General features: G+C 40.5%; 1 protein-coding gene and 1 pseudogene across 1 annotated transcript; one reads left to right on the top strand and one right to left on the bottom strand.

The window, feature by feature from the left end:
- The first annotated feature begins 3852 nt into the window (after window positions 1-3852).
- Window positions 3853-4794, top strand: LOC118933136 (olfactory receptor 51Q1-like). The gene has a single exon (XM_036927111.2). The coding sequence runs from the start codon at window positions 3853-3855 to the stop codon at window positions 4792-4794; it is 942 nt and encodes a 313-aa protein (XP_036783006.2).
- A 7956-nt stretch (window positions 4795-12750) lies between these two features.
- On the bottom strand, window positions 12751-13612 carry LOC118933047 (olfactory receptor 51B6-like; annotated as a pseudogene).
- Window positions 13613-15350: the final 1738 nt, after the last annotated feature.

The raw sequence follows: 15350 nt of genomic DNA, 5'->3' as shown, positions 1-15350 counted from the left end.
TCCAAAATTCAGGTCAATGGCATATTGGTCAACATCTCTATTTCTCTGTCTTCAATATTATCTATTGGGAAGAGTGTTTTTCAAAAGAATACTATGGATTTGAAATGACATTAGAAATACAGATTTCATCTTTCTTTGGTCTCTGCCTACGTGTACTGATGATACATTTCTTTTTCTCCTCCTTAAGTTATTTGCTTGCTCTTCCTATACTGAAAGCAAGGAGGTTTCATTTTGGTTTATGCATTCCTGGGATGTAACAATATACCTGGCATTGAATGATAAAGTGATAGAGGTTGGCTGAAATTTTTGAAAACAAACATTTTCTAATGAGAACACAATCTTAATAATCTAATTTTCTTTACTTATCAAAGATTCTGACACAGTGCCTGAAAATGAGGGAAAAAGATAGGATTAAGAAAATAGTTAAAATAACTGAGTATTGCAAACTTGGGATAATAATAACAACAATTAGTATAATAACAGCCAACAATTATTAGGCCTTGATGCATCTCAGAAAGTGTCCTAAGCACTCCTCAAACATAATTATAAACTTTACATACTGAAAATAAGATTAAGTTAAAGAGAGTTTAAGTCTCCAGCCTAAAGTCACAAAATCTGTGGATATTCAATTACATTTTGAATCAAAATATGCCTAACTCATAACCACTTAGACAGGCAAATGCAGTCTCTGTGCTCCCTAAAAAATAAAAATAAAAAAGATTACTGATTATATTGGGGAGAAGGGTACAAGACTTTTTGAAAATAAAATAATTGTTTTGTAAAGAAAAATGTTAACATTGCTCTATTATAAAATAAATAAATGAAGAGTTACCTGGTCCTTAATTCTGTATTTTATCATTACACTTCCCTGAATGTAATTTTATCTATCTTTACAATTAGTTATAAAAAGAAAACAAACAAAAATATAACATGTAATAGAGAATAGTGCTGGAAAGTGCCTGGTCTAGTAGTTTATATGACAAATACTTCATAAAAAGAATTTTCTGCCAATAATTTTTCCCTTTCAAAAGAAGCACAGAAATTGTCAAAAACATCTCTAGAGAAATGCTTATATAAAGCTTTGTTCACTTGTTTGGTTTGGTTTTGATGTTGATTTTGCTCAGGTTGTCCTTCAAAAATGTCTGTGCATTTCTTTGTGTCCCTTATCTAGATGTGGTCCAGAGCAGTCTATGCCACCAGAATCTTCCTTGCTTCTGTCCCTAGGCTCCTCTAAACAAACATGCTACTCCCTTCCCTGAGGACCTTTAGGAGTTTATACAAATGCTTCTACTCAGAGGGTGAAAAGTTCTACAGAAAACCAAAGGCACCAGGCAAGCAGACACAGGTGAGCACATGGTCACTGAATCCAGAAAGATGGGATAGGGAGTGAGGTTGAGCAGTGGTAGTTATTTCTGTGAATGGGACAAAAACACATTATTGGAATGTGTCACTACAGAGCTGGGGGATATTGGGAGACCTGAGATCAAATTCTAGATCGTGGTCACACACTCACTAAGATTGTATCAAGGAACAGATGACTGGAGGAAACTTTCTGCGGGTAACATTATTTTAGGAGAAGGCAGCAAATAAAGTCCTCTCAGTGCTGGGAAAGCTGCTGGAGCTGATGACTCAGTCTAGAGGCAGAATAGTGATAGATCAACAGGAAGAGACTCTGGTTTCCACAGCCCAGGATTTCCACCCTTCCTGTTCTCTTATGTTCCTCAATCCACCAGTCTTCATAGTGTTTACGATAGCACTTATGATGACGCCCAGTCACATGGGATTCCTGAGGACCTATTTCCACTTTCTGGTGGAGTGCAGAAATAGCAACATATGTTCAGTTTTCCAAGTGCAAGTTCAGGGAAAACACAGGAAGTTTCTTTAACAGATAGCAATGTTAAAAACTGATGAAATAGTTTATCCAAACAACTGTGGGGGAAGAAAAATAATTTTCCCTTTACCTTTCTAAGTTCTTGGCTGAGACCTCCCTATAATAAAAGTCAGATTAACAGGAGAAAAACAAACAAGTTTAATAACATGTATACCTCCTGTACACATGGGAGACCCAGGAAAACTGAGTAACACCTCAGAATGGCCCACGCCATCACATTAAATACCTTCCTCAGATAAAGTTCAAAGAAAGGTGCTGGGTTGTTGGGTGCTGGCAGTTGGTTGCTTATCAGTAGACCCACAGTAAACAGGGGCATGATTGCTGTGCTGATTTAAGTCACTGCATTTTCCATTGATGAGTTTCCTGAGATTTACTCATGTTCTGTTTCCTGGTAAAGAAAGGAAGACATTTACAAATGAAATTTTCCCTTATAAGTGTAAAGGTCTCTTTCAGAAGGGTAATTTTTCACTTTTTAGTGATTCTCATATGTGTGCTCTTCAAATAATCAGCTCAAGATAATCCTTATGTGGAAGAGACATAATTGGGGTGGCAAATTCTGTTTCCCTTCATATCAATTGACATGAATTTAAAGAGCTTCACAGGAAACTATTGGTTGATTGAATTGGTCAAATTGCTTTACACACCAAGAAGGTATTTTGTCTTAATCCAACCCCTGAGGTTGATCCCACAGAGAGGCTTCAATTTACTGCTGTAGTCTTTCCCAGACAGCTTTCTAGGCTTGTGTTTTAATACAGTTTCTTTACACAAATATAGAGCTTTCCCCATGTGTCTCCTGTAAGGTCCTTTTTCGGTCCATGTGCCAACAGAGGCCCTGCAACATCTGGCATCTAAAAGTTCTTTCTCAGGGTTTCTCTGTTCTGAGGACAGACATTGTATTTCCCCACTTCTTTCCTTCACTTAATTTCTCTTTGTGGTTTAATTGGCTCCAAAAAAGTCAATAGAGATATTGGGATTGCTTTTTAATTTACTGGTCTTAGCTCTCTTTTCTCTTAGCCTCATGCATCAAAGTGTTACTGGCGATGGGTTCTTCATCTCATCGTGAGAAATTCAAGAATGGATGCAAAAAACTGGTTGAGTTTTAAGAATTTATTTGGAGAATAAGAGTTTAAAAAGCAGAGAATATACCCAAGAGTGGAGTGCAGGCAAACCCAGAGGGAGTCAAACCAAGGAAACAATAGGGATCCTTTTTATGTGAAGGGAGAGGAATTTCACTAAGTGGGGATAGGTTTCAAAGGGAACAGGTGGGGTGTTCTTGGCGTTTGGGCTTGTTCCACCCTCATGTCGGTTGGGGGAGTTTTTGGCTATATTTGGTTCCCATCAGAACTGTCATGGCATGACGTGATTTTTACTACATTAATGAGCTGTATAATGTATTTTGGGGATAAGCTTGGGTCAACTTCTCCTCCATATTGGAGCCAACTGTTTTTGGCTGGTCTGTCATCTATACCCTCACTCCACGCATCCTGCAAGAACAGCTTATGGGGAATATGTAGAATATAGGCATTCAGCTGTGTGTAAACACTGGTGAAGTCCCCACCACCCTCCCCTGCTCTGGTCTGGCTTTTTATCTACTCTACTGAAAGATGTCTAACAGTAATCTCTTCTCTACAGCTTTCTCTCCAACAGCCATAAAACACTCCTCCACCTTGCTGCTTCAAATGCATAGCTGTTTTTGGTTTAAAACAAATGAGAACATCATCCTCCCTATTCAGTGGCTGACAAGAGATGACAGGGGGTTGGATTATGGCTGTGAGCTAAAAGAAGCAAAAATGATAATACATTTGTTAACTCATTCCCAGTTCTCTCTCCTTCCCCAGCTCTTCCTCGATGATATATCATGTTGATTTCAAGTGGTCATAGAACATTTACCCAAATCCTGTGTTGTCCACTTTTCACAGATCGGACACACGACTTTGTTTTTGGGGCCGCCTCCATCAGTCATGTCTCTGGCTGCTAACTCCACTCAGGTCCCCTTCTCTTTCATTCTCATGGGCATCCCTGGCTTTGAAGTTTTCCACATCTGGATTTCCGTCCCCTTCTGTTTTCTCTACACTGTCTCTATCACAGGCAACAGCACCATCCTGGCTGTCATTAGGGCAGAGCCCTCCCTACACGAGCCTGTGTACACATTCCTCTCTCTGTTGGCTGTATCTGACCTGGGGCTTACCCTCACCACTTTGCCTACAGTCATGGGGATCCTCTGGTTCAGCGCCTCAGAAATCAGCTTCGAGGCTTGTTTTGCCCAGTTCTTCTTCCTCCATGGATTCTCCTTCATGGAATCTTCTGTGCTCTTGGCCATGTCCTTTGACCGCTACGTGGCCATCTGCTGCCCCCTCCATTATGCCAGCATCCTCACCAACCAGGTAATCAGCAGAATAGGTATGGCCATCATTTGCCGCTGTGTGCTAGCTGTTCTTCCCTCATTGTTCCTGCTGAAACGACTTCCCTTTTGTGACTCCCATCATCTCTCCCACTCCTACTGCCTCCATCAAGACATGATTCGCCTCGTGTGTGCTGACACCACCATCAATAACTGGTATGGATTTGCTGTAGTTCTGCTCATCATTACACTGGACCCCCTGCTCATTGTGCTCTCCTATGCACTCATCCTGAGAAGTGTCCTAAAAACCAGCTCCAAGATAGAAAGGCTCCAGGCCCTCAATAACTGTCTGTCCCACATTTTGGCTGTATTGGTCCTCTATGTGCCCATGGTGGGACTGTCCATGACCCACCGTTTTGCCAAGCATGCTCCTCCAATTGTACATGTCACTATGGCCAATATCTATCTACTGGCACCTCCTGTGATGAACCCCATTATCTACAATGTTAAAATGAAACAGATCCGTAGAGGGATTATTCGCATCTTTGTTCATAGGCAATAGTAGTAGGATGTTGAGAAGTGTTTTTTTTTTTTTTTGTATTATTTCTTACAAAAAGAATTTAGGAAACTTGGAAAGTTACAATTTGGGTGTCCAGTCTTGTATGGATCACAGTGCACAAAGCAGCAAATACATTACTCTGCTCCATGAATTTGTCATTTAAATTAAGCTGAAATACCTACACATCATGTAACTGCTCTGTTTACATGAGATTTTTGTGTCCAAGTTCCTACAAGATAAACTTCTCACTTTTTCTTTTTGCTTGCATTTACTCATGAAATATGTTCTCCATTTACTTGGTTAATACTGTTCTTATCTATCAGTTATCATTAGTTGGCATCCCTGATTGTATCCATAGCAACCTCTGTCAGGATTCTGGCTTTCACCAGCTTCTGTCTTCAGCATCTTCTGCCCTTTCTGGGTAAAAAGATCTGTTACAATGAAATCTTCTCTTCCCAGATCACATTGTGTGAAGAGTAACAATATGATTAATGCTTCTGCTAGACTTTCTTAGGCTTTGGTGAAGTATGATGAGTCATTCATATTTTTCTTCTGGTCTGACAGTTTCTTAAAAGGATTATATGATTGGCCTTGGTCCCTGATATAAACAATGCAGTTAAGAACAAATTATTGCCATAGTTTGGATGTATTAGAAAAAGTGAGCATGATATGACTGACTTGATAGCCAATTTCCCCAGTTTTATAGTTCCTATTGTATTTATTACAGCCCTGAAATTTACAATACTTGTAATGCTTAGTTCACTATTCTGGACACTCAAATTACATGCCAATGTGAATTCCAAACCTCTCTTTGGAAAGCCACAGGAACATGGGGGGATCCTAGTTTCCAGTTACATCATCATAGCACCTTCCCTATAGGAGCCCACTTCAAATTGTACAGTAATATTTCCTCTGGCTCCTTCTTTCCCTTTGTGTTCCTGTTTTAAATCATCTCCTTAAATTTTTTTGTCCTTGACCAGTTTATCTAATAAGTTGTGCCCACCTATCTCTTATTGCTTTATTTTTTATTAAGGTATCGTTGATATACAATCTTACGCTCAGGTTGCACATCAGCAACATTGTGGTTACTACATTCCTCCTATTATCAAGTCCCCCTCCACACCCCATTACAGTCACTGTCCATCAGCACCTATCTCCTTATTCTTAACATGATTCTCTGACACCAAAACATATTTATCTCCTTCATGATACTAATGTACAATATGTACTTGCTATGTGTTCAGTTACATGTTTTCTGTCTCCCTTCTTCTGCAGTTTCAGGTACCTGAATTTAACTTTTTTATACTTAAGCTATTTATTTTTACTTTTAAATTTGACTAAAGGACATTGTCCATACTAAGCACTTAAAATTCTTTAATGAAAGTTAACTCTTTCAGATTTTATTTCATGAAGAGTGCTGTAGCTTCCATATACATATGTTTCTCTTAGATCTCTTGGACAGGTTCCTGTTGAATACTTGAGATCTCTTGTAGAAAGCAGTAATAAATGACAAAAATGTATATTCAATGAGTACTCAATCTATTCCATGATGTCTCTTAATCTTAAATTATCAGCATTGCTTGCCACATCACTTTAGCACCACTTTAGCAGTGGATTCTCTTTTAAAGAACTCCAGTAGCTTCTACACATTCAAACCATATGTCAGCTGTTATTTCCACCAGGAAAAGAAGAGAACATTTGCTTACATCGGCTCCAATCTGATATTCTCTCTCCAAAGGGAATATTTGTGTGCATGTAGTCCCTGGAAATGAAGAGCCAAATAATCCCTAAAATAATGAACAATGAACATATGAGAATATGTGTATCAGCTGGCAATCTTTTTGCCTTGAAAAACAAAATTTTTGTCACTTTCTTAAGCAAAATAAATAAATTAATTGAGTGAGTGAAAGGGTAGGAGTTGGTAAGATGTATTGAAGGATTATTACTGATAGAATTTATATAAACTTTGAGGATAAGACTTAGAAAGTTAGAAGAAATTCTGATAAGTTTCCACAAGTCTATGATCTGGAATTCAACCAACAAAAAGCAGAAATGTACTCATGGAGATATTTGAGCTATTACTGCAACAAGTCCAGGACCCCCTTACTTTAAGCAACATCACCATTGCCATAAACTGATATTCTCTATTATTTTCACATCATTCTCCAATGTTGTTGGGCAGGAACAGTGTTGAACATTTTTATCTGCCTTTCAAGGTTCTCTGGCTGATCTAAGAATTAAACTGACAGGTTAATAGGAGAAAAGGCCAAAGTTTAATTACTTGTGCACGAAAGTGCAATAATGATATTGAGACCTAAAGAAATGACCAAGGTAGGCAGTTTATATACTTTTTAGGTAAAGAGATAAATTTTTGAGGAATTAACAGGGCAAAGAAAACTATGTCTAGGAGCTTCAATTAGTAAGAAATGCTAAACAAGAGTATGGGCTGGGGTAGTAACAGAAAAAGTGACAAGGTTTGTTTTATAGTCTCCTCAGCTCTGAATTCCCTCTCTCTGGTGATTGGGATGTCACTGCACCTCCTGGTACTGGGAGGGCACCCTTCACATGGGAGACTTATTTCCTGCTTTCATGGGGACAGATGGGGATCAGAGCATCCTTCTTTAATCCAAACTAATATGCCAAAGTGGCACATTTTGAGGAATGTGCCCTTGGCCCTTGTAATATCCAAAGTTACAAGTGGACATACTGATTTGTTTGAGGTTTCGTTGTTGAACTCAGAATGTGGGGAGAACAAGAACCTAGCCTCTCTTACTTCTCCATAAGAAGTTGGAGCACTGTCTATTAACAAAGCTACAAACAAAGTAAGTTACTTCTTTAAGATAGGAGACATTAGATTCTGAACTGCTACTCTAAAAATATGATCCATCTTTGCTAAAGAAACCACAACCCACTGCAGATTCCAGTGACAGGGCAGTCACTCAGGATAGAGTTGAGAAACCTAGGTCTTTGTTACAGTCAGGGCATTGTTGATTATTTTCCCTTTTTCAGTCCTATCCTGTTCCGTAAGTAGATGGGTTGTATACCCAAGTGTCAGTTCCTACCACTCACTGTTGAGAGCTCAGCATGCAAACACACCAGTCCAGCTCTCTCAGAAGGCTGACAGCAGCCAGTACCGACCGGTTCAACGCCTGTGCCTGGATTGGATTTTTGTCGTTCAGAAACTTGGGTCCACCTGGAACCCGTGGATGTGACCTTATTTGGAAGTAGGGTTTTTCAGATGAGATAGAGTTAAGATGAGACCATACTGGATTACAGTGGATCCTAAATCCAGTCCTTATAGGAGAGACAGAAACATCATCACACACAGAGCTCCATGTGACCATGTGAAGATGGAGGCAGAAACTGGAGCGATGGAGTTAGAAGCCAAGGAATGCCAAGGCTGGCCAGAAACCAGCTGCAGCTAGGAAAGGAGGCATGGAACAGATTCCTGCCTAGAACTTCAGAATGGCCGTGGGCCTGGGGACATGCTGTCTTGCCAATGGGTTTCAGCCCCGGGCAAGTTCGCTATGGATTCAGTGTGACCAAAGAAATTGACTGCAAAACATTCTTGGAGTGAAAGGGTTATACCCAAGTTTATTTCCAGGTGGCAGGTCAGTCACTAGAATCCCATTCACTCAGAGTGAGTCTGCATGCAGCAAGCTGGTCTCTGCCTCTGGGCCCCTCTGCCCGCACAGCCATCCTCTGGGGCCCTCTGTCTGCACAGCTGTCTTGCACAGCCATCCTCTGGGCCTCTGTCCTCAGCGCTGCCAGCACTCCAGCCTCTGCTCTGCTCTCCTGCAGACTTGCAGCCCTGCCACCATGCCTTGCCCAGAGCACCGGGCGGAGCTCTTTATAGAGTCAACAGCCATGTATTGCTCACAGGTGTGCAGTGGGCTAGTCATTCAGGGCCAGGTGAGAATCCTGGCCACAGGAACTCTCATTTTATCCACACACCCTGATCTTGGACTTTCAGTCTCTAGAATGGTGAGGACCGTATTTCTGCTGTTTCAAGCCACCCAGTTTGTGATGATTTGTTGTAGCAGCCCTAGGAAACTACCACAGTGCGCTCAAGGTTTCCTGGGGTAAAAACCCACAAGGGATAATGAGGAGGGAAACTGAAACAGGGAAAATATAAAAAATAAAAATATAAATAATAACTAAAACTTCTATAGGTTTTAGTATGGGACAGGAACTATTAAGTGCATTACATATATGAATACATTTGATCATTAAAACAACTCAGTAACGTGGATATCATTCATATCCCCATTTAAAGTTGGGCAGACTAAAGCACAGATAGATGAAATGACCTGCCAAACATACACAGCCAGGAAGTAGAAGCTGGCCTTCTACACCAGACTATTGATTCTAAAACTACCACCCTCTCTCGTGTACAGAGAAGCATGAAATGATGGGAAAGGCCAAGGCTGGATTACCTATGCGGCATTACAATTAAGTAATTGATTGAAGAAGCAACAAATCTGAGTGAGCTGGGGGCTTCAGAGGATCAAAGGGCCGAGTGAAGCTTGGGTTACTTGTAAGATATCATTGGAAGAGGGGTAGTTTTGCCTTGAAAGAAGTAAAACTTTGGAGAATGTCCAACTCCTTAAACTGCTGAGTCAAGACTATGAGATGCTTAGTCCTGGTCAAGATTTAGATGTAAGGCATTAAATAGAGCAAATAGGTACAGGCAGAATGCTTAAGTAAAGGAATACATTTGACTATGCATATATTGTACCAGCGGCCCTATTCAGATACATCAGCATGTCAGTGACATCATTCCTCATTTTGGTTTAAATAACCTCTGTGAAGAATGGTTTTATCTCAGTTAACAAAGAAATAACTAAAACTCAGTGGTTGAGTGACTTTGCAAAGTCACATGCCTGAGTGTGGCACAGTTTCTCTTCCATCTGACCCATGTGGGGACTTGAAAGACTGTCCTCTGTCCTGTTCCTAGAGGCTTTATCTCAGTTTAGTTACTGTAGGGGGTGGTGGCAGTATCTGCAAAGCTTGGGAGGGGGATGGTTGGAGACCAGAAGGCCAGTGGCCAGGAGATAAGACTCCAAGTCCTGGGAGGGGCTAAACGTTTGGGCCTGTTGCCTTACAGCTCAGATAGCACCCCCACCTCTACCCTCCCAACCCTGCATGGACAAGAACTTCTGCTCGGGGATGCAGAGGCGTTAGTCACTGATGAAGAATTATTTTCCTGAATTTAAAATTTTACCCAGAGACTGTGGGTCCCTGGGCAACAGCCTGATTTCCTTCTTCCTTTACCATCCTACCAAAGGGAGCCCTTCCCTTGGCTCCTTTCCTGATCTTGACTCCTGTCTCCCTGGCAACCCCTCCATTTCTTCTATACCTCTGTTAGAGTAGGTAGGTAGCTAGATGTAAGCAGGGAGAGGGAGAGGGACTTCAGTTGGATGCTTGCTTACATCCTACACACTCTGTGCAACCTGTGTACTGAGGGTACAGATAAGAGACCAGTCGAAACTGGTTGGTTCCAACATGGAGGAGTTGGCCCTGACTTCACCTCCAAATTCATTATACACTCATCAACATGGTAAAACTCAAGCCCCTCCATTACTAATAGAGTAAATATCAATCATCCCCATGTCATGAGAGTTCCCAGGAGAATCAAGGATAGTCAAAAATTTCCACCACTGGATGTGAGAGTGGGGCAAGCCTGAACTCTAGGAAGACTCTACCTGTTCCTTTTGAAACCTAATGTCACTTAGTAAATATTCATCTCCCTCCATATAAAAAAGGCTCCCTCTTGTTCTCTCCCCACCACTCCCTCTGGGTCTGCCTGTGCCCCAACTCCTTCTCTGAACTTTTTCTGCTCCAAATAAACTCTTAATGCTCAACTGCCTTTATGCGTCTCATCCTGAATTCTTTCTTGCAAGAAGACCAAGGATCCATCTCTGGTAACACTTCCTTCACTCATTTCCCTTCCCCTCTCTCCCACTGGCCTTTAACTTCCCACTTCTTCACTCACTGTTTCTTATCTTGCCCACAGGGGCTCACCTCTGTCACGTAATCTTTAGCAAAGACCTGGACAGGCAGTGCATGTCCCTCAGGCAATCTCATGCTAGCCACTGGCCCACACCCATGTTGACTGCCTGGCTTCTACACAGGACTGTTAATGATTCTAAGTCCCTGTGACTCGCACCTAGAAGGGCTCCAACTTGTGTGGTTCCCAGCACTGCTTGGCCTCCCCTCTTGTTTACATTTATGCCTCTGTGGCCACAGTCAGACTCCTCAGATCCCTGGAGCATCTACGACGTTATGCAGAATGTTGACTTAAGCGGAGGTGATGCCAGGCCACAATCCCTGCCCTCAAAGTTATACCTAAGTGCTTTTTAACAATTAATGTATAATCTAAATATTCTGAATTGTGTTCAAAAGAATCAGATGTGGTTTATTGAAATGCTAAGCCTAAGGAGGAGGGATAAGACAACCTTGATAAGTTATTGCTAGGCTGCAACTAGCCTAGCATGGTTTTGTCTTTAGCATACTGTATGCTCTAATCCCAACATTTCCACAGATGACAAATACCAATGACACTAATAACCTCGTTTTCAAGACTCTGAACTTGTTGCTGAGAGATTGCCAGAATCTCAGGTAGTATTTCTGTGGACTTAGGATATAATAAAGGCCTTATTATAAGGTCTGGCTCAGTTTGTGGCCCTTGTGGTCTGAATGACTACAGAACTCCTCACCAGACAAAGAAGTTTTGCAGCTGCAATAAACCACCACTTGAATTCAAAGTTATTATAAGTTAAACATAGTGGTTTCATTGAGGATCTCTTATTTGCCCCACATGAGTGGATTTCTATAGCAGGGAGGAGGAGAAGAAATTGCCTGAACAATCCCCTGGAAGTCTCCTGCTCTATATATTTTATTCTCTCCTTGGGGATCCGGCAGGTCCTAGGAAAGCATGGAGACCATCATGATTGAAAATTGTTCACTAAAAGTCAACATCTCATGGAGCAGGGTTAAATTGAAAACTCATCAATGGAAGCTTAGGAAAGTTGAAAAAGTTGTTCCATGAGGTTGGCTCTGTATACTCAGAATACATGCTCAGGGAGGAACCGGCAGACCCTGTACATGAGAATTTGGTTGTTCACTTAGAGTCTCCTATCACATAGTGGAAGGCAAACAGCTGAATATATATATGCATATATGTATATATGTGTGTGTGTACATATATATATATGTATATGTATATACACACATATACATACATAAAGATGCAGAAACATCATCCACTCAGTTCAGTTTATTATTTAATTTAATAAAGTCCATTTCATTAAGTTCCTACTCCAGTGCTTGGAACTGCAATACAGTGGGTTTCACAAGTCTGCAAGTGGAGGGGAGAGAGAGACATGAGAGAGAACTTCAAGTGTGGCAGGTGTTTCTAAACATAAAGGTGTGCCAAAACTCAGGGGCCTGTATGTGTACTGTGCTCAATAGTAATCATTTGGAAATGAGCTCAGATAGACTCCTGCTTCAGTGATGGCAATGTTCTAGAAAAGGTAATTAGCTTTACACAAGAGACAAAATGGGTAAAAGTCGTTGGTTACAAGTATGTCCAGTTGTTATGAAAATAACAGCCATAAATGGAATCTGCCTTAAATTTGTTAGACCTGTCTTGGAACTCAGAGTCACATCAGAGCTGCTAATAGTAGAATGAGAGTATCTGAGCCCAAAACAAATATCAACTGAGCACATTAAGCAGTTTGCACTGTGTTTAGTGTTTTAATGTCTTACTACATTTCAATCTCATAAAAAAAGGAAGGGGCAGCTGTATGTATGTTTGTGTACAAACAGTTGTATCTGAAAGACACTTTTTTTCTGAAATTTGCCTATTTATTTTAATATGTTTCTTAGAAAATTGGGCCAGTCAAGTTATCATGTTTATAATTTCTTAGACCTTTTTCAGATAGGAGTAAGTAATTGTCATGTTCTTGATGGAGGCAGAGAGAATAACTGAAATATTCTACTGTGAATCTTAGTTTTAAAGCTATAGATGGCAGGGTTCATTAAGGGGGGGAAAGGAAATAGATGTAGCTCATTATGATGTGTACACTATGGGGAATATTTATCCCAAATCAGTGAATGAATGTCAGACCAAATACAGTGACGGAGAAGACCACGGCGCAGCAGATGTGGGAGACCCAGGTGTTGAGAGCCTTGGATCGAGAGCTCCTGTCCAGAAGCAATGCTCATGAAAGTCTTGAGAATCAAAATATAGGAGCAAAAGATTATCAGGCAGTCCAATAGGACCATAGAAAATATTGCTACAACAGGATACAGGTGATTGAAGGTGATGTCACAGGCTAATTGATAACATCCTAGTGGAAACAGAATGTATGAGAGAGGATATGGGATCCTCAGTAGGAAAACCAATAGAGGGGCAGCACTGGGGGCAAGATGAGAACAAATCACCTCCTGCAAACTTCCACCCTAATCTTTATCACTTGGGTGTTGGTAAAAATAGAGGTATATCTCAGTGGGTTGTGGATGGGAATGAAGCAATCATAAGCGATGGCAAGCAAAATTTCAGACTCTATGATAGAAAGACTGTGGATGAAGTCTTGAATCAGGGTCATCCCAAGGTCTGTGGCTGCCAGCATAGCTAAGAAATAGTACATGGGCTCATGGAGGTTATGGTCATCCCTGATGAGAAAGACGAGGAAGCCGTTGCCAGGAAGTATGGAGATGCAGACCACAGATAATAGGATGGAGATCCAGTGGTGTGTCTTCTCTAGGCCCAGAAGCCAGCCAACAGAAAGGGTGTGGCACCTGTGTTGAGCACCATAGTGGGCATTATAGTAGGATGAGGCTTTTCCTAAGGAAATGCTACATATAGGTCTGTAGGTCTTCAGAAATTCTCCTTTGGTAGCTTTTACCTTTTTACTTGTAGGTCCCTGAACTGCAGTGACACTGATAAAATAAAGCACTCATTCTTAGGAGGACCTTAAGAACAGAAAAACATAATATGAACAACGACTACAAAATCAGCACCTATCATATGTGCCAGGTAATGTACTAGGCAAAGTGGGCACAGCCCTGGGTGTGCAAGACAGATTTGGTTCTTGTTCTTAAAACTTAAGAGTAGATTCAGAGAAAGAAAGAGGTGTAACAGTGACATAAAAAATATGGTAGAGGGTTTAAAGGATTCTGTGAGAGCATGGAAGCAACTTGCTTTATTAGATCGGGCAAGGTTTGGTGTGGTCATGGAAAGCTTCCTGGAGTATGTAGTATATGACAGATGTGTGGGAGTTAGGTAAAAAGGAGGGACAGTTTCATTTTGAGAGATGTGCACAGGAGAAATTTCTAAGGCAAGAATGGGCTTGACACCAGAGACGGGTAAGATTCCTCAAGGGAGGAACAACCTAAGACAGGCACAGTCGCAGGGGGGCCATCAGGTGAGAAATTGGGGATCAACAGAGGTGAGGTTTAGAACCTCACCCCCCCGTTCTGAGAGAAATCTGCATACGTGGATGTTTTATTGTCCTTGTCTAGCTTGGATTAACACATAGTCTACAGGCACACACCTGATCATCTACATTTGCTCTCTTACAACACTAAACTATGTTTTCTACCTTTATCTTGTATCTACCTACCACTTCAGCATTTTATTAAAAATAATAATAATAAAGAGAGAAATGTGGTATCCATATATAAATCAAGTATAAAAATCAAGTGAGTATTCATATTTGAACTATTTATAGTTCATAATGCATGAGCAAAACCGAAAGCTTCTGTGATGACTGCCCTTGTACTGTTCACCATGTAACTTATTCACTATGTAAGAATTTGTTCTCCATGTAAGAACTTGTTCCTTATGCTTCAGAAGATTGGAGACTGATGAAAATTAGGCTTGGGGTGGATTAATGATTGTGCATTGAGCACTGACTCCCCTATACAGAATTTTATTGTTGTTAACAACCATTTGATCAATAAATATGAGAGATGCCCTCACAAAAAAAAAAAAAAAGTACACACTTCCAATTGTAAAATAAATAAGTAACTGGGATGTAATGTATAGCATAAGGAATATAGTCAAAATATTGTAACAACTTGGTATGGTGATAGCTGGTACCTAGAATTATCATGTATATAAATGTTGAATTTATATACATGGCAACAGAAAGGTTGTACACCTGAAACTAATGTAATGTAATACTGTGTGTCAACTACCCTTCAATAAAAAATAATTATCTAAAAAAAAAAAAAGAATGGGCTTGACAATCTTACTATACTGATGGACAATGACTGCAATGGTGTGTGTGTGTGGGATTTGATAATATGGGTGAATGTTATAACCACAATGTTGCTCATGTGAAACCTTCATAAGATTGTTTATCAATGATAACTTAATAATAAAAAGAAAGAATGGGCTTGACAAACTGATACTTGGTAAACTGATACTCAATGCAGTTAGATAAATCAGGATGAGAGTAACAAATGCTTAGATTGTGGAGGTTTTATTGGTTTGAAAAAATCATACAAAAGGGCTGGCATGGTAGTCCTTTTATCATAGGTAACCCTCA

This window comes from Manis pentadactyla, chromosome 9 (genome assembly GCF_030020395.1).
Source record: "Manis pentadactyla isolate mManPen7 chromosome 9, mManPen7.hap1, whole genome shotgun sequence".
In the NCBI taxonomy this organism is placed as follows: domain Eukaryota; kingdom Metazoa; phylum Chordata; class Mammalia; order Pholidota; family Manidae; genus Manis; species Manis pentadactyla.
The sequence above is the reverse complement of the archived record's forward strand: the minus strand, read 5'-3'. Positions and strand labels throughout refer to the sequence as shown.

Bases quoted from the DNA above. Each gene is read 5' to 3' on its own strand.
- LOC118933136 (XM_036927111.2), top strand. From the start codon at position 3,853: ATGTCTCTGGCTGCTAACTCCACTCAGGTCCCCTTCTCTTTCATTCTC.